The 24,805-nt window shown below is 51.8% G+C and overlaps 1 protein-coding gene across 1 annotated transcript in view; it reads left to right on the forward strand.

The window, feature by feature from the left end:
• The window catches only part of Gtf2ird1 (GTF2I repeat domain containing 1), a 111,663-nt gene that overhangs the window by 60,429 nt on the left and 26,429 nt on the right, over positions 1-24,805 (forward strand). Inside the window, exons 8-20 of the mRNA XM_045143784.1 lie at positions 1,450-1,533; positions 7,334-7,517; positions 11,303-11,328; positions 12,383-12,491; positions 13,955-13,992; positions 14,438-14,518; positions 15,537-15,626; positions 17,321-17,368; positions 18,010-18,075; positions 19,685-19,868; positions 20,647-20,699; positions 20,890-20,946; positions 22,627-22,710. Coding sequence (XP_044999719.1) covers positions 1,450-1,533; positions 7,334-7,517; positions 11,303-11,328; positions 12,383-12,491; positions 13,955-13,992; positions 14,438-14,518; positions 15,537-15,626; positions 17,321-17,368; positions 18,010-18,075; positions 19,685-19,868; positions 20,647-20,699; positions 20,890-20,946; positions 22,627-22,710 — 1,104 coding nt within the window. The remainder of the gene's footprint in view (positions 1-1,449; positions 1,534-7,333; positions 7,518-11,302; positions 11,329-12,382; positions 12,492-13,954; positions 13,993-14,437; positions 14,519-15,536; positions 15,627-17,320; positions 17,369-18,009; positions 18,076-19,684; positions 19,869-20,646; positions 20,700-20,889; positions 20,947-22,626; positions 22,711-24,805) is intronic.

Here is a 24,805-nt window from a genome sequence, read left to right on the forward strand (position 1 = left end):
TACAGATCCAGGGGAAGTTCCATAATAAAATAATTTTTTTAATCTAACTGAAAAATGGCTTAAGCTCCAGGCTTATGCTTCCTACACACAGTGATATAGAATAAGTATCCCCATCCCAAAAGGAGGAGTGGGCATACAAGGGATTAGAACGAATCAAGACCAAAGTCCAGCAGGGAAAATATCAAATCCTGTCGCTTCATGTCCGGGGCCTAGAATCCCCCAGTGAGAGGAAGGGAGTGTGGCTCAGTGGTAGAGTACATGTCTAGAATACCCCATTGGGGGGTGGAGGAGTGTAGCTCAATAGTAGAGTGCCTGCCTCATATCCCCCAGTGAGGGGCTGGGGGTATGGCTCAGTGGTAGAGCTCCTGCCTCGTATCCCCCAGTGAGGGGCTGGGGTGTGACTCAGTGTTGGAATGCTCATGTAGCATTTGCAAGGCTGAGTTCCATCCCCAGCACCACATAAAGTTTCACTAGGTATGGTGACACATGCCTCATGATCTGAACTTGAGACTCTTTCAGTAAAGGAGGGGCCTGGAGAGTTCCTCAGTGGTTAAAGCCACTTGCTTGCAAAGCCTAATGGCCTGGGTTTGATTCTCCAATACTTACATAAAGCTAGATGCACAAAGTGGTGTGTGTGTCTGCAGTTTGTTTGCAGTGGTAGGAGGCCCTGGTGTGTTTATCCCCTCCTTGCAAATACATAACTAAAAATATTTTTTAATATTTTATTTATTTATTTGAGAGAGAGAGAATGGCGGCACCAGGGCCTCCAGCCACTGCATATGAACTCCAGACGCATGTGCCACCTTGTGCATCTGGCTTGTGTGGGTTCTGGGGAGTTGAACCTGGGTCCTTTGGCTTTGCAAGCAAGTGCTTTAATCACTAAGCCATATCTCCAGACCCTAAAAATACTCCTTAAATATTTTATCTATTATTGTGTGAGAGAATGGGCCTCTAGCAACTGGAAACGAACTCCAGATGCATGTACCACTTTGTGCATCTGGCTTACCAGGGTACTGGGGAATTGAACCTGGGTCCTTAGGCTTTACAAGCAAGCGCCTTCATGGCTAAGCCATTTCTCCAACCCCAAATTAAAAAAAATTTTTTTTTTTTTTTTAAAGAAAGAAAACACGAAGACTTTTCTTTCTTTTGTGTTAAGGGACACTGCTCTCCTTGTCTTGTCCCTTGTCTGCCTGGGTTAGGTCAGATAGAATAGGGGACTGGCTATACAGTACGCATGATCCATGGAGACCACAGGGACATTGTCAATTCAGAGATGCCATCTGAGCGTTCTGGAATCGCATTAGAGGCTGAGGTGGGAATGAGTGGAAGGTGGAGTGGGAGCCAGCCCAGCACCCCAGGTCCGGAGGAGGGAGTGTGGCTGTCTTTGAGGGGGGGCCACATCCCCCTGCTGGGACTGCCTCTCTCACTGGACCGTCTGTGTTTTCATAGAGAAGTGGGACGCCTTCATAAAGGAAACGGAGGACATCAACACGCTCCGGGAGTGCGTGCAGATTCTTTTCAACAGCAGATACGGTGAGTGGGCGGCTCGGCCTGCCGGGTGGCCCCAGCAGCCGCGCGGAGTATCTCATTATATGTGGCAATCGCTGTGTTCCCCAACACGACAGCGGGAGCCATATGCTGGCAGCCGCGCGGCGTCAACGCGAATGTCATCCCGTGTGGGCTCGCTGTCTGGGTGGGGGGTGGCGGCTGTGTCAATATTTCCCTTGCACGCTCTTCCCGGGGGTGGGAGTGATGGCATCGCCCCAGACCTTGAGTCACCTGTGGGGACAGGAGCGGCCTGGGAATGTACTGCCTCTGTGTTGGCTAGCTCGGCCTCAAAGCCCCATAACATGCCCTGCTTTTTATACTTTTATTTCTCTTTTGGTTTCTCGAAGTAGAGTCTGGCTCTAGCCCAGGCTGACCTGGAAATTCACTATGTAGCCTCAGGGTGGCCTTGAACTCAACGGTGATATTCTTCCTCTGGGGTTAATCAAGCGTGCGTGCGTGCGTGCGTGCGTGCGTGTGGGCACACCAGGGCCCCTTGCTGCTACAGCAAATTCCAGATGCATTCTCCATTTTGCGCATCTGACTTTATGTGGGTACTGGGGAATTAAACTCAGGCCAGCAGACTTTGCAAGCAAGCGCCTTTCATTGCTGAGCCATTTCCCCGGCCCATGGTTTTGAGAAGGATTCTCGCTCTGTAACCTAGGCTGGCCTCAAACTCCCAGCAATCCTGCTTCAGCCTCTCAAATGCTGGGATAATAGGCATGAGCCAGTATGGCCAGCTCCAGTTATTTTCGAGATAGGATCTCTTATTCCAGTTTTGCCTCAAACTCCAATGCTTCATTCTCCCCCACGTGCTGGGATGACAGGTGTGAGCATCCAAGCCTGGCTCCATTTTCTGTGTCTGTTCTGTATCCTCCACTTTCAGGGCTTTTAAACTTTAGGGGACAAATGCCGCGTGTGTGTGTGTGTGTGTGTGTGTGTGTGTGTCTGTGTCTGTTCTGTATCCTCCACTTTCAGGGCTTTTAAACTTTAGGGGACAAATGCCGCGCGTGTGTGTGTGTGTGTGTGTGTGTGTGTGTGTGTGTGTGTGTGTGTTTGGTTTCTTGCTTTTAGCTCAGGCTGACTTGGAATTTGCTCTGTAGTCTCAGGCTGGCCTCAAAGTGACAGTGGTCTTCCTGTCTCTGCATCATGAGCACTGGGATTAAAGGCCACCAGGCCCAAGTATTTTTTGAGCCTCAACTTGGGTTTCCCCTCCTATAGGGAGGGCCAGCCTGGGTTGCGTGGGCCCCCAATACTGTGAGGTTTCCCTCTGACTTGAGCATTACTCAGTTTCTTTTTTTCTCCTCTCTTCTTTACTTTCCTTCCTTCCTTCCTCCCTCCCTCCTTTCCTTCCTTCCTTTCTTCTTTTCCTAACTGTCTTTCTTTTTTACAGTGTTGGAGATTGAATCCAAGTTCTACATGTGCTGGACAAGCATTCTGTCGCTGACTCACACCTCAGTGCTTTTCATGTTTTTCATTTTCAGACAGAATGTCACTACATTGCCCAGGCTGTCCTTGAGCTTGATATCCTTGTGCCTCGGCCTCCTGAGTAGCTAGGATTACAAGCCTGCCCCGTCACAACTAACTGGCTCATGTTGCTTAGCTGCTGTTCCTTGTCTGCCTCTGTCTCTTTGTGGGGTGGGACTGTGCCTGGCCCCCTCTGCACCCCCAGCACCTGTGACAGAGCTGGGATCATTGCAAATGCCAGCCCACCTCACTCAGGCAGCAAGCCCCCAGGCCTATAACTTGACAAGTATAGGGACCTCCATATTGGTGCTTTTCACCTAGAAGAGTACAACAGAGGGGGGCGGGGGGATGGCTTAGCGGTTAAGGCATTTGCCTGCAAAGCCAAAGGACCTTGGTTCGATTCCCCAGGACCCACGTTAGCCAGATATGCACAAGGGGGCGGCGCCCATTCTCCTTCTCCCCCTCTCTGTTCCTTCCTCTCCCTCTCTCAAATAAATAAATGAAAATAAAGTAAAAAAAAAAAAAAAGAGGAAAATGTTAAAGGAAAAAAAAAAGGAAAGTACAGCACAGTCGCTGGTGGCCAGAAGGTCACCTGTATGCCGACGCAGGTGGCAGTGGGCACTTACCTGTATGTAGCTGTGGGCCAGTCGTTGCGGGCAGCACGAATACAACAGCATACAGTAATGGGCATACAACTGTAGGCACTGCATGCAGGTGCGTACAGTTAGGGGCACTTTGTACACAGATGCATACAATTGTGGGCACATGTATGCAGAAGCAAAGAGCAGCAGCATTTCTTCCCCCGCCCCTTTCCCCCTGAGCTAGGGTCTCACTTAGGCCAGGCTAACCTGGAATTCACTCTGTATTCTCAGGGTGGCTTCGAACTCCTGGCGATCCTCCTATCTCTGCCTCCCGAGTGGTGGGATTAAAGGCGTGCGCCACCACGGCTCTCCAGCAGTTGGGCATTAGCATTCAGGAGTCCACACTGGTCAGTCAGGAAGGCAGTGAGGACAGCTCAGAAGTGGCTGGTGTCTCAGGCTGGGGAGCCGTGTGCCCTCTTGAATTGGTACACTTGCTGGGCTGTGGCGTGGTTGGCCTTGCTTCCTGGCCGGGGAAGGGCAGAGTGGGGTTTCTGAGGAGGACTTTGGGGGTGCCCAAGTGGCTACCTGCAGTGGAATCCCCTGCCCCAGGCAGGTGAGCCTCAAGTGCCCGCTCTGTGTCTAAGAGTGATTATGCTCAGTCAGGCCCACGTTGGAGACCAGAGTGAATCCGGACGGCCTGCAGGTCTTCCAGCCTGGTTTGAGCCTTGGACTTGGCAGAGGACAGAGCCTCCCAGGTGCGAGATGTTGAGCCACCACCAGGGCGTGGACTGGCCGAGGAATGCTCTTTCTTCAGCCACAGTTCCCCTTGAGCCGCACTCCGGAAAAGGACACCCCATGAGAGCTGGGGACCCTATGTGTGGACTGTTGGTAGCCTGGGACATCCCACACACACTGGGTGGGTGACTGGACACTCTTCTGGTGATGTCCTTCTGGCCACCAGGTCTGTGTGTGGTGGGCTAATGATGTGGTGGGGGACAGAGGGGACACAAAACAGAAAAGAAAGCCGAACGTGGGGCCACATGCCTTTAATCCCAGCACTTGGGAGGCAGAGGTGGAGGATCGTCATGAGTTTGAGGCTAGCCTGGCAGTACAGGGTGGCCTGGGTTAGAACAAGACCCCACTTCAAAAAAAGAAGCTGGGCATGGTGGCACACGCCTTTAATCCCAGCACCCAGGAGGCAGAGGCAGGAGAATTGCTATGAGTTTGAAGCCAGTCTGAGACTACAGAGTAAAATTCCAGGTCAGCCTGGGATAGAGCAAGACCCTACCTTCTAAAGGCCAGACATGGTGGCGCACGCCTTTAATCCCAGCACTCGGAAGGCAGAGGTAGGAGGATCGCCGTGAGTTCAAGGCTACCCTGAGACTACATAGTGAATTCCAGGTCAGCCTGGGGTAGAGTGAGATCCTACCTTGAAAAACCACAAAAAAGAAAGAAAGAAAAAATGTGTGTTGGAGGAGTGACCTGGAGTGGTGGTACACCCCATAAACCCAGCACTCAGGAGGCTAAGGCGGGGAGATGAGTCCCAGACAGCTCAGGCAACATAGAGAGACCCTGTCTCGGAGAAATAAAGAACTAGGGCACGAGCTGGAAGTGGAGCTCAGCTGGTAGAGTACTTGCCTAGCAGGCGCGAAACCCGGACTTCAATCCCCTGTACCATTTAATCGGGTGTGGTGGTGCCTAACTATAATCCCGGTACTCAGAATTTCATGGACATTCTCAGCTATGTATTGAGGCCAGTCTGGACTATGTGAGACCCTGTATCAAAAGAAAAGAAAAGAAATTTAAAAAGGAAAGGAAAAAAAAAAAAAAAAACCAGGGCTGGAGAGATGGCTTAGTGGCTAAGGCACTTTCCTGCAAAGCCGAAGGACCCAGGTTCACTTCCCAGTTCCCTCGTAAGCCAGCTACACAATGTAGCACAGGTGTCTGGAGTTCATTTGCAGTGGCTGGAGGCCTTCCACGACCATTCTGCCCATGGATCTGCCTCTTTCTCCCTCTGTTCCCCTCTCTGTTGTTCAAATGCATAAATCAATTTTTAAAAAAATGGGGCAAATCCCAGTTTTAGGGAGTCACCAGGACATCACCACCTGGGAGGACACTGAGAGACCAGGATGGCACATGGTGGACTTTGTGTATTCCCAGCAGGTAGTGGCTGGCAGCCAGGCGAGATAGTCCACCAAACCTCCTCAATGCTAAAAGGACAGATCTGACGCCGAATGGGGACAAGATCAGTTCCTGTGGACTCAGAAGGGATTCTGAAGCGCTGGATAGCTGGTGGGATAGCTCCTGAGGCAGGAGGTGGGGGTGGGAGGAAAAAAAAAAAAAAGCTGTTGACTGCTATTGAGATTTCGAAGGTTTAATTTGACAATGAGCTAAGTGTGGCTTCACAGAGACAGCTGGCTGCCAGAGCCACCAACGCAGACAGACCTGTTGTCTGCGTCAACAGGAAAACAATGTCAGTGACGCCAGAGGCAGCCGGGCTTTTCTGTACTGCCCTGTACTGTCCAGGGTGTGGCTGGGGACAGCACTGAGCTGCATCTATAGAGCACAGATAACTTGTGAATGGGAGGAGGCCAGAGCATGGGCCCGCATGAAGACCCTGTTGTCTCAAGAAATGAAGAAATCTTTGAAGCTGTAGCTGTAGGGTTGGGAAGATGGCTGAGCTATAAAATTGCTTTCCTGCAAAGGCTGTTGGTCTGGGTTCGATTCCCCAGGTCCCACATAAAGCCAGATGCACAGAGTGGCACATGCATCTGCAGTTTGCTTGCAGTGGCAAGAGGCACTGACGGGTCAGGAGTTCGTTCACGTCTCGTGCATCTGGCTTTACATGGGTTCTAGGGAATCAAATGTGGGTCCTTTAGCTTTGCAGGCAAGTGCCTTCACCACTCAGCCATCTCTCCAGCCCCTCAAATAATTTTATTTAAAAAAAAAAGAAATAAAAAGTTGGAGCTGTGTATGATGGTGTATGTCTGCAGTCTCAGCACTTGGGAGGTAGAGACAGGCGGATCAGAAGTTACAGGATAACCTAATCTTCATGAGCTCCAGTCTCAAAGGACAAAAAGAGAGATCTGCATCTGTCATCTGAGTTTCAGTTTGTTCTATAGATTTCAAAACTATGTAAGCCTTGATCTGAAATTCAGTTCCTGGGCTGAAGAGATGGCTTAATGGTTAAGACACTTGCCTGCAAAGCCTAAGGACCCAGGTTCCATTCCCTGGTACCCATGTAAGCCAGATACACAATGTGGTGCATGCCTCTCGAGTTCATTTGCAATGGCTGAAGACACTGGTGTACCCATTCTCTCTATCTGCTTCTTTCTTTCTGTCTCTCTCTCTCTCAAATAAATAAAAAATAAATAAACAAAAATATTAAATTCAAAAAAAAAGAGGCCTGGATACAGCTCAGTTGATGGAGTGCTTGTCTGGCATGGACGAGGCCCTGAGATTGGTCTTTAGTATATGACGGTATGTGCCTGAATTCCCAGCACTAGAGAGTAGAAGCAGAAAGATCAGTTTAAGGTCATCCTCCATTGTATAGGGGAGGCCAGCCTGGACTACATGCGACTCTGTCTCAAAACAAAACGGGGGACACAGAGAGAGAGAGAGACTGAGAGAGGGAGAGGGGTGACATGGTTTGATGATTCCATGGGAGGTGATGGTGACTTCTACCCAGCCCCAAGGTGACCTGTGTCCTCTTGCACTCAGCCTTGTCCTTGTCCTTCCAGCGGAAGCCTTGGGCCTGGACCACATGGTCCCTGTCCCCTACAGGAAGATTGCCTGCGATCCTGAAGCCGTGGAAATTGTGGGCATCCCAGACAACATCCCCTTCAAGCGTCCCTGCACTTACGGGGTCCCCAAGCTGAAGCGGATTCTAGAGGAGCGGCATGGGATCCACTTCATCATTAAGAGGTGTGTGGATGGGGCTGGGGGCGTGGCTCAGTGGTAGAGCTCCTGCCTAGAATCCCCCAGTGAGGGGCTGGGGGTGTGGCTCAGTGGTAGAGCTCCTGCCTAGAATCCCCAGTGAGGGGCTGGGGGCGTGGCTTAGTGGTAGAGCTCCCGCCTAGAATCCCCCAGTGAGGGGCTGGGGGCGTGGCTTAGTGGTAGAGCTCCCGCCTAGAATCCCCAGTGAGGGGCTGGGGGCGTGGCTCAGTGGTAGAGCTCCTGCCTAGAATCCCCCAGTGAGGGGCTGGGGGCGTGGCTCAGTGGTAGAGCTCCTGCCTAGAATCCCCCAGTGAGGGGCTGGGGGCGTGGCTCAGTGGTAGAGCTCCTGCCTAGAATCCCCCAGTGAGGGGCTGGGGGCGAGGCTCAGTGGTAGAGCTCCTGCCTAGAATCCCCAGTGAGGGGCTGGGGGCGTGGCTCAGTGGTAGAGCTCCTGCCTAGAATCCCCCAGTGAGGGGCTGGGGGCGTGGCTCAGTGGTAGAGCTCCTGCCTAGAATCCCCCAGTGAGGGGCTGGGGGCGTGGCTCAGTGGTAGAGCTCCTGCCTAGAATCCCCCAGTGAGGGGCTGGGGGCGAGGCTCAGTGGTAGAGCTCCTGCCTAGAATCCCCAGTGAGGGGCTGGGGGCGTGGCTCAGTGGTAGAGCTCCTGCCTAGAATCCCCCAGTGAGGGGCTGGGGGCGTGGCTCAGTGGTAGAGCTCCTGCCTAGAATCCCCAGTGAGGGGCTGGGGTGTGACTCAATGGTAGAGCTCCTGCCTAGAATCCCCCAGTGAGGGGCTGGGGGCGTGGCTCAGTGGTAGAGCTCCTGCCTAGAATCCCCCAGTGAGGGGCTGGGGGCGTGGCTCAGTGGTAGAGCTCCTGCCTAGAATCCCCCAGTGAGGGGCTGGGGCCGTGGCTCAGTGGTAGAGCTCCTGCCTAGAACCCCCCATTGAGGGGCTGGGGCCATGGCTCAGTGATAGAATGCTTATCTAGAATGTGTGAGGCTCTGGTTTCCATCCTCACTAACACACACACACACACACACACACACACACACACACACACACAGAGAAATTTCTAGAATTCAGGAAGCGCCTGGGGGCCCAGGCCATCAAGTTGGACCTTTTGCCCAGTCCCTGTGTCTCACTCGGCATGCTTCACAGTGGTCTGAGTCCCCAGTGCAGTCTCCTCCCTGTGCCCGGCAGTCCTGATCTCCTGCTGCAGCTGCAGCCTCTGGGTCACTGGGTGGGGCTGGAAAGGGAAGCGGGCCCCAGACAGGAAGCCAGTTTCCACAATTGCTCTCTGTGGCTGCCTCTGGGCCTTGTGGAATCCAGATGCCTGTGGGCTTCGGAGTTGCCAGGAACCTGGGGGCCTCTGGGAGGAACAGGAAGTCACGTTCGGGATTCCTGCCCTCGGTCTTACCCCAGCCATGGGAACTGACTCTCCTGACTGGCAGAATAATAATAATAATAATAATAATAATAATAATAATAATTCTTTTTTTTTTTGAGGCAGCATCTTGCTCTAGTTCAAGCTGACTGGGAATTCATTCTGTAGCCCAGGCTGTTCTTGAATTCGTGGCAAGCCTGCTACCTCAGCTTGCTGAGGGCTAGGATCAAAGTTATGAGCCACCATACCGGGTCTAATTGGCTTTTTTTAAGAAAAATTATTTGAAAGTAAGAGTATATGGGTGCTCTAGGGCCTCCTGCCTCTGCATACAAACTAAACACATGTGCGACTTCGTGTCTGACTTTACACAGGTACCAGGATATTGAACCTCCCTCCTCCTAATATTTCCCTTTCTCTCTTCATGTCTCATTTTTTTTTTAATTTTTATTTTATTTATTTGAGAGCGACAGACACAGGGAGAAAGACAGATAGAGGGAGAGAGAGAGAATGGGCACGCCAGGGCTTCCAGCCACTGCAAACGAACTCCAGACGCGTGCGCCCCCTTGTGCATCTGGCTAACGTGGGACCTGGGGAACCGAGCCTCGAACCGGGGTCCTTAGGCTTCACAGGCAAGCGCTTAACCGCTAAGCCATCTCTCCAGCCCATCATTTTTTTTTTTTTTTAAGGGTTTCCAAGATAGGCTTTCACTCTAGCCCAGACTGGCTGGTTGACCTGGAATTCACTGTGTAGTCTTAGGGTGGCCTCGAACTCACACCAATCCTCTTACCCCTGCCTCTCGGATGCTGGGATTAAAGGCATGAGCCACACCCTGTTCTCATGTATCTTTTTATTGTTTTTGAGAGGAGTCTCATGTTGCCCAGGCTGTCTTTGAACTAGCTAAGATGATGTTTGTTTGTTTCAGGTTTTTTGCTTGCTTGTTTGTTTGCTTGCTTGCTTTTTTCAGGGTAAGGTCTCACTGTAGCTGAGGCTGACCTGGAATTCACTCTGTAGTCTTAGGCTGGCCTCTACCTCCCAGTGATTCTCCTATGTCTGCCTCCCGAGCACTGCAATAAAAGGCATGGTCCACCACATCTGGCTAAATATGATGTTGAGCTTGATCCTCCTGCCTTTTACCTCCCTCGTTGCTGGGGCCACAGGCGTGCACCCCCATGTGTAGATTACACAGGGCTCCGGATGAAGCCTGGGGCTCTGTGCATGCTAAGCTAGCACTCTACCACTGAACCACATCCCCAGCCTTCTTTTTTTTTCTCTTCTTTTTTTTTTTTTTTAAGTTTTTTGAGGTAGGGTCTCACTCTAGCCCAGGCTGACCTGGAATTCACTATGGAGTCTCAGGGTGCCCTCGAACTCACGGCAATCCTCCTACCTCTGCCTCTCAAGTGCTGGGATTAAAGGCGTGCGCCACCACACCCGGCTTCTCGTTTTTGAAAAAATATTTTATTTTTATTTATTTATTTGACAGAGAAAGAGGGAGGGAGAGAGAGAGAAGGAGGATGGGTGCGCCAGGGCCTCCAGTCACTGCAAACGAACTCCAGACACATGCGCTCCCTTCTGCATCTGGGTAACGTGGGTCCTGGAGAATCGACCAGGGTCCTTCGGCTTTCTCAGGCTGACCAGACACATGTACCACTTTTTGTGCCCAGCTTTTCATGGATGCTGGGGAATTGACTCCTGGGGCATCAGGCTTTGCAAGCAGGTGCCTTTAACCACTGAGCCCTCTCCCTAGCCCAATCAGGGTTACTCCTTTTTTTTTTTTTCTTAGCATTTCATTTTTCTTTATTTATTTGAAAGAGTGAGAAATAGGCAGGGGGAGGGAGAGAGAGAGAATGAATGTGCCAGGGCCTTTAGCCACTGCTAATGGTAATAATGTTGGGATTAAAGGTGTGCGTCACCACGCCCGGCTAGGGTTATGATTTTCATATTTATTTATTTGTGTGTGAGTGTGCACATGCACGCACGTTTGTGTGAGTGTTTGGATACAGGCCCGTGTGCCTTGGAGCAGGTGTGGATGCCCGAGGACAACATGAGTTCTCTGCCTGTTCACGTCATTTGAGGCTGGGTTTCTTACTCTGCACTCTCCACGAGCTTCCAGGCAACTCTCCTCTCTCTTCACCACCCATCCTGGGGTTCCAGAAGCCCACCATGGCTTCCAACTTGACGTGTGGAGTGTGGGGATCAAACTTGGGTCCTCCAGCTTGACCAGTGAGCATTTTAACCACTGAGCCATCTCCTCAGCTACACCATCCTCAGCTCTTGTGTGCATGGGTAGTCCGTTCCCCCCCCCCACCACCGAGCCACACACGTGAGATCAGTGACCATCACATAAGGGGACTGGCCCGCATCCTTCTCATGTCTTCTTTCCTCTCTCCCCAGGATGTTTGATGAACGAATTTTCACAGGTAAGTGGGTCCTGTGTATCTATTCTGGATTCCAACCCCCCTTGGGCTGAACACTGTAATCTTTTTTTTTTTTTTTTTTAAGATTTATTTTTATTTATTTATTACAGACAGGGAGAGAGAGAAAGAGAGTGGGAATGGGCAGGCCAGGGCCTCTAGCCTCTGCAAAGGAACTCCAGACACATGCGCCACCATGTGTATCTATCTTCTGTGGGACCTGGAGAGTCGAACCTGGGTCCTTAGGCTTCGCAGGCATGCACCTTAACCGCTAAGCCATCTTTCCAGCCCTGAACACTGTATTCTTGATTCTCTCCCTAGGCTATGGCCTCTGACTCTTAAGACACCCGTGAACCCTGGTCTCTCCCAGGCCCACGTTGTGAAATTGGAGGTTAGGGTCTCCTGCACAGGGAATAATAATTTTATTTGCTGAGCACATATGTGGTTCCCTTTTAAGCAACCATATTTTATTTTGCTTTTGAGGCAAGATCTCACAGTGCAGCCTAGGCTGGTCTTATTCTCTGGCAATTACTGTGGAGTCTCAGGGTGGCCTTGACCTCACGGCACTCCTCCTACCTCTGCCTCTCAAGTGCTGGGATTAAAGTCGTGCGCCACCATGTCTGCCTACTGGACTTAAACTACATAGACTAAGCTAGCTTCTCATTTTTTTTTAAATTGTTTTTGTTTGTTTATTGAGGCAAGGTCGCACTCTAACCCTGGATGACTTGGAACCCACCTTGTAGCCCTAGGCTGGCCTCCAACTCACAGTGATCCTCCCGCCTCAGCATCCTGAGTGCTACGACCAAAGGCATGCACCCCCACATCTGGTTACTGGTCTTGAACTCTATATAAGACTAGGCTAGCCTTGAACTCAGTATGTCCCTCAGACTGGCCTCAAATTCACTGTGTAGCCCAGACTGGCCTCGGGTTTACTATGTAATCCAGACTAACCTCCAGTTCCCAATCTTCCTTCCCCCTCCTCTGTGCTGGGATTACAGGTGTGCCCCAGTGCACCTGGTTAAAGTCCGGCCATCTTGACCCCAACCAAATCTTTCCCCAGGGAATAAGTTTACCAAAGACCCTACGAAGCTGGAGCCAGCCAGCCCTCCAGAAGATACCTCCGCCGAGATCTCGAGGGCCGCCATGTTGGACCTAGCTGGGGCTGTTCGGTAAGATCTCTCCCTGGCCTTGGGCTGGGCCTGTGCTGTCCCAGGCAGGGAGAGCCGAGACCTAGGTGGCTTCCACCACCCTGCACAGTCACACGGTCATCACGCAAGATCACCACATGTACTTATTGCAGGCCAGCAAGAATCCGAGGGCCAGAAAGAGAGTGAGGACAAGGAGGCTCCGATATTTCAGGTGTCTTGTGCCTTAGAGACCTTCCTAGCAAACCCACATTGGTCAGCCATCTACCCTGAGTGCCCACAAGGCCTCACGGTCCTGGTTACTGACTGCCCCTACTCTCATACCCCGGAACCACAATCCATGTTCTGAACTCCTGGGAAGCAGAAAGAAGCCATAGGAGTGGGGGGCCGTGGCTCAGTGGTTACAGCACCTGCTTAGAATCCTTCCGTGAGGGACTTGGGGTATTAGCCAGCATAGAGCACCTGTCTAGAATCCCCCAGTGAGGGGCTGTGGATGTGACTCAGCAGTAGACCTTACCTGTCTAGCATGTGTTAAAAGGGGAGCAGGGCTTAGTACATAAGACACTTGCCTGTGAAGCTTAAGGACCCATATTCTACTCTGCAGATCCCACGTAAGCCAGATGCACAAACGTGAGGCAAGCGCAAGGTCGCACATGCCCACTAGGTGGCACAAGTGTCTGGATTTTGATTCAGTGCCTGAGGCCCAGGCGTGCCAATTCTCTCCCTCTCTCTCCTTCTCTTGCTCTCTAAAACAAGGGAGCATGGAGGGGATCATTGTCCGTTAGAGAACTGCCTAGCTTGCTCCCGGTACCCCCCACGCCCCCCCCCAAGCTCTTCTAGGTTGATGTCTCACAGTCCTCAGTGGTCCCCCATTAGGGACTGTCCCATCCTGTGGTAAGCATGGATACTGGGTCCTGGGAGCCAGCCGGTGGTGGGTGTGGAGCTATGGAAAGTGGAAGATAAGGATGTTTGGGTTTGGTGTGTTCTTTGTTCATTCTTTCTTTTTTTTTAATAGAGAGAGTGGGGTGGGGAGTGGGGGTAGAGGGAGAATTGGTATGCCAGGGCCTCAGCCAATGCCATTGAACTCCAGACACTTGTGCCCCCTAGTGGGCATGTGCCACCTGGCGCTTGCCTCACCTTTGTGCGTCTGGCTTATGTGGGATCTGGAGAGTCAAACATGGGTCCTTAGGCTTTGCAGGCAAGCGCCTTAACCACTAAGCCGCCTCTCCAGCCCTGGGTTTTGTTTTGTTTTTTATAGAGCCTCCCCTATCTTACCCCTACCCTGAGCCCAGGCAAGGCTGGCCTGGGCTCCCAGATAGCCTCCCACCTCTCTCGAGAGCTTAGGTTACAAGTGTGTGTCACCTTGGTTTGCTTTGGTGGTTGGGGGGGGGGGGAGTGGGGGGGAGTGAAGTGTGGGTGGAGCAGAGCTGGGCAGCATGACTCAGGACAAGGTCAACCCCAGATCATTTCCCACCTTCCCTCCTCAGGTCAGACAAGAGCAGCTTCTCTGAGGACTGTGGGCCAGGTGAGAATCAGCTGGTCCCCTTTGTGTGCTCTAGTTCCAGGTGACCTGGAGGGTGGCCTCCAGCCTCCAGTTGGCAGCCCTGGCTGGAGAGACCAGCGCAGACTGGGAGCTGACAAAACTCGGGACCGTTCTTTGTTCATGCCTGTCCCCCAGGCTCATACAACAAGGAACAGGGCTTGATGGGAGCCCCCTGGAGAGGGGAGGAGGGTAGAAATTACATCCTGGTATTACTCCAGCTCCCCGCCAACCCCAGCCTCAGTGGCCAGCTCTATAAAATTGGACACATTAGTGTTGTCCCAGAGCTTGTCTGACCTTCCACTCCTGGTCTTGGGAAGAGCCGGGAGGTGTAATGACATGTCTTAGGGACTCACTATCAACTCACAAACACAAGAAGTGACCCAGTTCACACCCACACCTGACAGAATCCTTCATCTTCTCTTCATAGGCACCTCTGGGGAGTTAGGTGTGCTGAGACCCATCAAAATTGAGCCAGAGGAGTTGGACATCATTCAGGTCACCATCCCAGGTGAGGGACCGAGGGCCACTGCTGCCCAGAACATTAGGCAGGGGCTGTCCTGCCCTGTGTCCCAGAGACTGCCCCAGCTAAGACACTGTAATGTTCCATCATTTCCAGGTTGAGTTTTTTGGGGGGTTTTTTGTTTGTTTGTTTGTTTTGAGAGAAAGAGGCCTCTAGACACTGCGGATGAACTCCAGATGTATGCGACGCATTGTAATTTAAAAACATTTTTTTGGTTTATTTTTATTTATTTATTTGAGAACAACAGACAGAGAAAGAGGGAGAGAGAGAGAGAGAATGGGCGCGCCAGGGCCTCCAACACTGCAAACGAACTCCAGACGCATGCGCCCCTTTGTGCATCTGGTTAATGTGGCTTTTGGGGAGTCGAGCCTCAAACCGGGGTCCTTAGGCTTCACAGGCAAGTGCTTAACCGCTAAGCCATCTCTCCAGCCCAATTTTTTTTTTTTTTTTTTTGGTTTTTCGAGGTAGGGTCTCACTCTGGTCCAGACTGACCTGGAATTAACTCTGTAGTCTCAGGGTGGCTTCGAACTCACGGCGATCCTCCTACCTCTGCCTCCCAAGTGCTGGGATTAAAGGCGTGCGCCACCACGCCCGGTCTCCAGCCCAATTTTTAAAACTTTTTACTGACAGGGAGATAATGGGCGTGCCAGAGCCCCCAGGTGCATGTGTTACCGTGTGCATCTGACTTTACATGGGTTCTGGGGAATCGAACCTGGGCCCTTAGGCTTTGCTGGCAAGTGCCTTAACCACTAAGCCATCTCTCTCTCCAGCCCTCGCTTTACTCTTTACCTCTTTTTACTCATTATTTTGAGACAAGTTCTCACCAAGTTTCCCAACTTACACACTGAATTCTCCTGCCTCTGTTTCTCAAGTGAGTAGGATCTCTGGTCCGTGCCACTGTGCCCAGCGCCATGGCCTTTTGAGGGTCCCAGTCCATGGTCAAACTGGGACCGTGATGGGTAAAACAGATAGAAAAACTCCTCATCACTTGGACTTGTCTCCCCAGATCCCTCACCAACTTTGGAGGAAATGACAGACTCTCTCCCGGAGCCTCTACCCTCCGAGGATTCCGGCTATGGGATGGAAATGCTGACAGGTAGGGGACCAGGGCTGGCCATGCTGGGGACCTGATGCCCTGGCAGCCACAGGGACAGGTGGGTCCGAAGCTCCTGGGCTTTTCTTGAAATCAGATGCTTTTCCTTTTTTTTTTTTTAATTTGAGAGGAGGAGAGAGAATGGGCACGCCAGGACCTCCAGCCACTGCAAATGAACTCCAGATGCACGTGCCTCCTTGTGCATCTGGCTTACCTGGGTACTGGGCAGCCAAACCTGGGTCCTTAAACCTCACAGGCCTTAACCGCTAAGCCATCTCTCCAGCCCAGAAATCGGACACTTCTGTGAGAGAAAACTCAACACATAATTAGTATCCCTTATTTGAAATGTTTTAGGGCATGAGTGTTTGTAAATTTGGATTTCGTTTGGAGTTTTTTTTGAGGTAGGGTCTCACTCTAGGCCAGCCTGACCTGGAACTCACTCTGTAGCTTCAGGGTAGCCTCAAACTCCCAGCGATCCTCCTACCTCTGGCTCCTGAGCGCTGGGATTAAAGGCGTGCGCCACCACGTCTGGCTTCTCTTGGATTTTGAGATTGTTGCATATACGTACTTGCTTACGTTGGGGCTGAGACACAGTGCGTTAAATCTATTTGTGGGTGTGGTGGGCTGAAGAGATGGGTTCAGCGCTTAAAGGTGCTTGTTTCCATTTTTTGTGGATGTTATCTAATGGCTATATTCAAAGCCTTGGGTTCGATCCCCAGTCCTGCAGTAAAAGCAACAAAACAGAAAAATCTTAACCAGGCATAGTGGAGCACACTTGTACCCCCAACACTACCCAGACCAAAGTAAGAAGGTTGCTGAGAATTCAAGGCCTAGACAAGTGAGACCCTGTCTTGAAACAACATAAAAAGAGGGCTGGGGGTGTAGCTCAGTGGTAGAGCTCTTGCATAGCGGGTGCATGCACACGCACCCCTAGAAGAAAGAAAAGAGACATGTCTACGCATTGTGACACAAGCCTTTAACCCCACCACTTGGGAGCCAGAGGTAGGAGGATCACTGTCAGTTCAAGACCAGCCTGGGCTAGAGTTAGACCCTACCTCTAAAAAACCCAAGAAAAAGAGGGGGGGGGGGGTGTAAAAAAAAAAAAAAAGAAAAGAGAAGAGAAGACAGGGTTTTGCTGTGTAGCCTGTGCTGGCCTGGTACTCACAGCCTCTTGCTTCTCTGGCTCCCAACTGCTACCACAACTGGCTCCATGTGTAACTTCTTTTTATTTACTTACTTATTTATGTGAGAGAGAAAAGGAGACAGAGAGGGGGAGAGGGGAAGAGAGACAGGGAATGGCATCCAGCCACTGCAAATAAACTCTAACACGTGCACCACACTTGTGCATCTGGATTGCGAGTGTCCTGGGGAATTGAACCTGGAGCTCATTTGGCTTTACAGGCAAGTGCCTTACCTGCTCAGCCATCTCCCCAGCCCTCCACTTGTAACTCCTGACGTCACTGTAGGAGGACCGGTGCATCCTCGGTGACGAGAACAGAATGAATGGCTGGGGGCTAGAAATTGGATGGTCTTAGCTTTTCAATCTTACACAAGGGCTGGGTGAATATCTGTGTGGCAAGGGGTGTCCTGATCCCATCTGGGGGTACGTTGTTATGCACCAGAGTCAAGGCATTCTGCTCACGCCTCTGGCAGGCCATGATGAATGTGGTTTCCCAGCATCCTCTGTTTTCTCATAGACAAAGGCCCCAGCGAGGACCCGCGGCCGGAAGAAAGGCCTGTGGAGGGTGAGGCTCCATCCATTTCCCACAGTCCCCTACCTACTTCTGTGCTCCCAGCCCCCCACCCCCAGCAATTCCCTGTCAGTCCCATTTCTCTCCAGTCCCCTGCTTTGGGACTTAAAGACCTGTGGGTTGCCCCAGGTTCTAGAACTAAGAGGTACAACTACTTATTCCCTTCTGCTCAGTTTGGGGGAAGTTACAGGAAGGGAGCACAGATGAGGGCAGGGTCTGTTTTGTCTCTAGAATGCCTTATCACTGGAACAAAATATGATGGTGTCAGAAGAGACGGGGGCACACTTCCCAAATCTCCAGCCTGCCCTGGAAACCATGGAGTATTAAAAGTCCACTGCCACCCAGTGGCTCGCTACTCAATTTGCAGGCTTATTGTGCCCCCCCTCCCTCCCCCCCCCCCCCCCAGTTTAAGTTGCCTCCTATTGCAATGCTGCTGACCTAGAAAAACCACCGAGCCCTGCAGGTTGCCTCACTGGCTGGTTTTAGCATCCCCTGGGTGACGCCATGTTCGTAGACTTAGGTTTACCTGGCGCCTCGCCCCTTCCCAAGGTCCCATCCCAGGGCAATGCCAACATGAGCTGGAGAGCGCAGAGCTTCCCCGCGTGGGGAGCTCACCCTTTGCCTTTGCCTTGCAGACAACCACGGCGACGTGATCCGGCCCCTGCGGAAGCAGGTGGAGCTTTTGTTCAACACGCAGTACGGTGAGCAGAGAGACGGACCGGCCCTGGCCACTCCTGGCCTCTTGCACGGGACAAGGGCAGGGCTGGACCTCCGCCAACCTGATGGTCACACTTAGAGGAATTGCTGCCTACCATGTCCCCCCCCCCCCCCCGCCCCCGGATATCCCACCTATTGAGATAGTCTCTGCTAGGGAATCCCACCCTCCAGACACACACACCCCCAGCTGGCCTTCTGGTTGATGCATTCTTGCTGTAGACCGCTGGCTGCCCTCAGTGTGGGCCTCCGGAACAGACACTTAGCAGCCCTTCCAGGAGACTCATAGCAGGAACTTGCCTATTCTAGAGTCTGGGAATTCTGGGGATGCAACTCAGCTACAAAGTATTGGCTACAGTTTGCTAATAAGGTGCTGGGTGTGTAGCTCAGTGGTAGAGCTCCTGCCTAGAATCCCCCAGTGAGGGGCTGGAGCCGTGGCTCAGTGGTAGAGCTCCTGCCTAGAATCCCCCAGTGAGGGGCTGGAGGTGTGGCTCAGTGGTAGAGCTCCTGCCTAGAATCCCCCAGTGAGGGGCTGGGGGCGTGGCTCAGTGGTAGAGCTCCTGCCTAGAATCCCCCAGTGAGGGGCTGGGGGCGTGGCTCAGTGTTAGAAAGCCTGCTTTTCACCTCGGTCACTGCAAAAGAACAACCAAGAAGGCTGGGAAGAAAGACTGCCTTGTATTCAACTTCTTTGGTTTGCCAGGTACTAAGATTACCACTGGCTTTCTACTAGTCTCTCGTCTCTTCTTCACAAAGTCCCCATATTCATTCCCTGTCTTTTTTTTTTTCTCTGTCTGTTATATATAATATTATTGATTTGAGACAGGGAGAGTGAATGGGCATACCAAGGCCTCCTGAAATTGCAAACAAACTCCAGACGCATGTACTACTGCACAGCTGGCTTCATGTGGGTCCTAGGGTGTTGACCTCTATCTAGCCCTTGTAAGCTAGTTCCCTTAGCATCTGAGCCATCTTTGCAGCTCACCAAGCTCTAAGAGCACTTTCTGGATGAGGGAACATGAGGTCCGGGGCAGAGATGTGGCTTGTCCTAGGCCTTGTACTACTGACGGACAAAGTGCCAATTGGGGTTATTTATGGCAGCAGGGAAACCTAAAGCCAGATGTCAGCAGGAATCCATGGCATCTATTATATTTTTTGATATTTTATTTTTATTTATCTGAGAGAGAGGCAGATAGAATGGGCACACCAGGGTCTCTGGCTGCTGCAAACGAACTCCAGATGCATGCACCACCTTGTGCATCTGACTTACGTGTGTCCTAGGGAATCGAACCTGTGTCCCGTGCCTTTGTAGGCAAGTGCCTTAACTGCTAAGCCATCTTCCCAGCCCTGTGGCTTCTATTCTGTGTGGGCAGGTATAGGTGGGGAGGGGTGGTCTTCTTTGGAGTTCCATGACCTCAGATAAGATAAGTCAGTCTCCCTGGGGACTCCAGTCCCTCTCCGTTAATCCAGAGGTTCTTCTCTCTTCTTGGGTAAATGATTGAGGTCCCACTGAGTACTGTCTCCAGGGCTAGTGACCGCAGCTCCCATAGGAGTGAGCTCACGGGTCCAGGTGGCCCGACAGTAACTGTGTCTCTCCAGCCAAAGCCATTGGCACCTCGGAGCCAGTCAAGGTGCCCTACTCGAAGTTTCTGATGCACCCCGAGGAGCTGTTTGTGCTGGGGTTGCCTGAGGGCATCTCGCTGCGCAGGCCCAACTGCTTCGGGATCGCCAAGCTGCGGAAGATTCTGGAAGCCAGCAACAGCATCCAGTTTGTCATCAAGAGGTAAGGCTGGGCTGGGGAAGATAGCTCAGTGGGTAATGTGCTTCCCTTGCAAGCATCGGGGCCTGAGTTTGATACCCAGAACCCATGGAAACATCCTGGCAGTAGTGGGGTGTGCCAGTAATCCAGGCCCTGGGGAATGGAGACAGTAGGATCCTCAGGGGTCCACTGGCCAGCCAGTCTAGCCTAATTGGTGAGCTCCGGGCCAGTGAGATACTCAGACTCAGTACAAGGTGCGCACCTGAGGAGTGAAATAGAGGCTGTCTTCGGATATCTACGTGCATCCACACACATCCACACACGCAGACACAAGCACAAAAGTAAACAAATAAAAATCATTTCCAGCCTGGCATGGTGGCACACACCTTTAACCCCAGCATTCTGGAGACTGAGGATCACTGTGCATTTGATGCCAGCCTGACACTGTATAGTGAATCCCAGGCCAGCCTGGGCTAGAGCAAGACCCTAACTCAAGAAAACAAAACAAAAATCCTATTTCCCTGGGTGCCATTTGTGGCTGCATGGCATCTAAGAGTGAGCCTGTCTGCCAGCCATCCCAGCACCGGGGTGTACATCTTCCGAGTCCCCCAAGCCCAAAGCAGTCGCTAGCTTCCATGTGCAGGTCAGCAGAACAGCTGCCACGGGCTGACAGGGGACCCCAGCACTGTGCTGGACAGAGCCAGGAAGGCCCATTGTACCGCCGCACCGAGAGACAGACCGAGGGCCGAGCAGCTGTGCGATGCTTACAAGCGCCTCGGAATGTCACACTTATGTTTTCCAGGCCTGAACTGCTCACTGAGGGTGTCAAAGAACCCACCATCATGGACAGTCAAGGTACCTAGGCGTGGGTGCAATGCAGGTGGGTATGGGATGGGTTCAGGTCTTTGTCTCACCCGCTCCTTCTGCCCCCATGCCACCCCCACCCTGATGTTTCCCACTGCTGCCTTCGGGTGGGCTTGCCTTCTCAATGCTACCTGGGGCCCTGGGCGCTCCCTCCTCACCTGCCTTCTCTCCCTGCCCCTAGAGAGGGACTCCCGGGACCCTCTTGTGGACGAGACCCCGAAGAGACAGGGTTTTCAAGGTAAGGATGAGGTTGGCCATCCCAGTGTCATGACCCGGACTGGCTTTGAGGGACCAGACTGTGGGTGGGAACAGGGTAAACTGCACCCTCCCAGTGTGGGGTGCGGGGCTAGCCACAGGGACAAGAGCCACAGCCTTCCAGCTCTGAGTTGGGGACACTGGCTGTCAGGTAGGGAGACGGTTGTCACAGCACTCAGGAGCCGGCTGTGTTACCTGGGAAGCAGCCATCTATCTGCCCATATGTGTCAGTCAGCCCAGCTCTTGGACATTGGGGGTGGGGGCGATGTGGCCATTGAGGACTAAGAAAACAGGAAGTGAATAAAGTGTAGCTGGACCAAAAGGGAGACCCCAGCTGGAGAGGTGGCTTAGCGGTTAAGTGCTTGCCTGTGAAGCCTGAGGACCCCGGTTCGAGGCTTGATCCTCCAGGACCCATGTAAGCCAGATGCACAAGGGGGTGCATGCGTCTGGAGTTCATTTGCAGTGGCTGGAGGCCCTGGCACATTCATTCTCTCTCTCTCTCTCTCTGTTCTCAAATAAATAAACAATAACAAAAGGGCGACCCCAGTGTGATAAGGCCATCCTGTCCCTCTCATCACCAAGGGATATGGCTGAGAACATCTATCCACAGTCCATGTTTAAGTAACTCCTAAGAACTCTTGGGAATGGCTGGAATGACTCTAGAGTGTGTCGGGCCACACGGTCGCTACAGTGAGGCCAATGGCAGGAAAGGTTAGCCCCAGGAGGTAGGGTGCAAACAAGAGATAAGAACCAAATCCTGGGCTGGAGAGATGGCTCAGCAGTGAAGGTGCTTGCCTGTGAAGCCTAAGGACCCATGTTCAATTCTCCAGGTCCCACATAAGCCAGGCATGCAAGGCACAAGGTCACACATGAGCACAATGTGGCACACGTGACTGGCGTTTGATTGCAGTGACTGGAGGCCCTGGTGCACCAATTCTGTCTCTAATAAAAATAATTAAAAAAAAAAAAAAAATCCCGAGTTGGTCACCTCAGATCCCTACCAAACACATGGAATGTCTCAGCTCACACCATAGCCTTCTCCGAGATCATCATCCCACCATCATGTGCTGGTGCACAGAGGTCCTTTATAAACGTTTATCCCTTAGAAGTGGTAGAGTGCTTTTCTAGAACACTCCAGTAGGGCCGGGGCATGGTTTAGCAGTAAAGTAATCCAGTGAATCCCCAGGGACAGACTAAGGGTAGGGGCTGCCGTGTGGCCCAGCAGTGGAGCCCTGTGACGCTGGGTTCTACTCCCTGCCCCACGTCAACGTAACCAGCTCCAGAGAGAGTGAGTCATGGGTGGGCACTGCCAGCCAGACCTCCTGTCTCCTCAGGGACTTAATAAATAAAGCCCCTTCAACAGCTCCTACCCAGCTGGGGACACAGGCATTTACTCTCTGGCGGCCCACCTGTGGGCTACCTTATTAGTTTGGTGTTTTCAAATATCAACAATTAGCGTAATTGCCAGCTCCGTTCTGTTGTTGCAGCAGCGTGTGTCCTTCTGGTGAAACGCAGTCTGTCAAGACGTTCATTATGAAGGGGCTCTGAGGGGACCACTCCACGGATCTGTTAATTGATAGAGAAGCAGTCCGCTGTAATTAGGAAATCATACTCCTTTAAAAGTCACCGAGTGCCTCCGTACATAATTGTTTTTGCTTTGCAGAAAATTTTGATGCTAGACTCTCACGGATTGACATCGCCAACACCCTAAGGGAGCAGGTTCAAGACCTGTTTAATAAAAAATATGGTGAGCTTCAAGGTGGGGGGGGGGGTGGCTGGAGAAGTGGGGAGCTGCCTGGTCATAGCAGAGGTCTCCTCTGGGGAAACTGTCCAACATATATTAAAATACACACACACACATACACACTCACACATATTATACATACACATAGAAACTTGTTTTTTCCCAAGGTGGGTGTCTCACTCTAGGCCAAGCTAACCTGGAATTCACTCTCTATTCTCAGGGTGGCCTTGAACTCTCGGCGATCCTCCTACCTCTGCCTCCTGAGTGCTGGGAATAAAGGCGTGCGCCACCACGCCTGGCCCCACCCCGTTGTATGCCTCTTAACCACTCACGGTGTGCTAGGTAGTGCGGATACTGTGCGAAATAAAGCAGACACCGGTGGGCACAGGAGCGCATCCCTGGTGCCCCAGATCTTGGGAGGCTAGGGTGAAGAGGGGTGCGTTCCAACCCAGCCGAGAGCACACAGCTATGTCCTGTACCAAGAAGGAACCAGCGGGGAGATGTGGCTCAGCTGCAAAGGTGCTTGCCTAGCATGCAGGAAGCCTTAGTTCCCATCTGCAGCACTTCTAAATCTGGGGTGATGGTATAAGCCTATAACCCCAGCTTTCAGGAGGGTTAGGAGTTCAAGATCATCCTTGGTTATGTAGTGTGTTTGAGCTACATAAGACCTTGTGTAAAAAAATAAATAAATAAAGCCAGCCGTGGTGGCGCACGCCTTTAATCCCAGCACTCGGGAGGCTGAGGTAAGAGGATCGCTGTGAGTTCGAGGCCACCCTGAGACTACAGAGTGAATCCCGGGTCAGCCTGAGCTAGAGTGAGACCTTACCTTGGAAAACCAAAAAATAAAAATAAAAATAAAAACAGCTCTCAGGAGGCACAGGTAGGAGTCCAACCCACAAAGTGAATTCCAGGTCAGCCTGGGCTAGAGCGAGTCCCTACCTTATTGGGGCTTGAGGGGGGCCACAGCAGCCAGGCACGGTGCTCTGTGGCTGTAATCCAAAACCCTGAGCGGTTGTGGTGGGAGGCGGGCCCGATTTCCAGAGCAGCCTGGACTGTGCACCTATGTCCCAAGCCAACGACACGGAGGCCCTTTCTTGAGGGGGTGGACAGCATTCCTGAAGGTGACTCTTGGGGTGGTCTTTGGCCTCCACGTGCATATGTGTACATGCATACATAACACATTGAAAAACAATCTTGTTTAAACCAATGAGACCAAGTCCTGCTGTGGGGGTGTGTGCCTCCAATCCCAGCACTCAAGACCAAAGCAGGAAGATCATCATGAGCTCAAGGTCAGCCTGGGCTAGAGTGAGACCCTACCTCAATAAAATAAAAATAGGGGTTGGCGAGATGGCTTAGTGGTTAAGCCTAGGATCCATGTTTGACTCCCCAGATCCCACGTAAGCCAGGCACACGAGGTGACTTGTGCACAAAGTCACACATGCGCACAAAGTGGTGCATGCATGTGGAGTTCGATTGCAGTGTCTGGAGGCCCTGTGCACCAATTCTCCCTTTCCCTCTGTCTCGTAAAAATAAATATACATATACATATACATATACATATACATATACATATATGGAAGAAAAGCCAGGTGTGGTGGCATGCCCCATTAATCCCAGCATTCAGGAAACACAGGTAGGAGGATCACCAGCTTGAGACTACATAATGAATTTTAGCTTCAGCCTGGGCTAGAGCAAGACCCTACCAAAAAAAAAAAAAAAAGGAATGAGGTGGGGGCTGGAGAGAGAGCAGCTAAAGCGCTTGCCTGCAAAGCCTAAGGACCTCGGTACAATGCTCCAGTACTCATGTAAAGCTGGATGCACAAGGTGGCACATGTGTTAGGAGTTCATTTGCATCCATCTATTTCAAATAAATAAAATATTTAAAAAAAAATTAGAAGCAGGGCCGGGTGTGGTGGCGCACACCTTTAATCCCAGCACTTGAGAGGCAGATAGGAGAATTGCCATGAGTTGAAGGCCGCCCTGAGAGTACATAGTTCCAGGTCAGCTTGGGCTAGAGTGAGACCCTACCTCGAAAAACCAAAACCAAAAAAAAAAAAAGTTGAAGGAGGAATAGCTTAGCAGTTAAGGTGTTTGCCTG

Source organism: Jaculus jaculus, chromosome 2 (assembly GCF_020740685.1).
Source record: "Jaculus jaculus isolate mJacJac1 chromosome 2, mJacJac1.mat.Y.cur, whole genome shotgun sequence".
NCBI lineage: Eukaryota > Metazoa > Chordata > Mammalia > Rodentia > Dipodidae > Jaculus > Jaculus jaculus.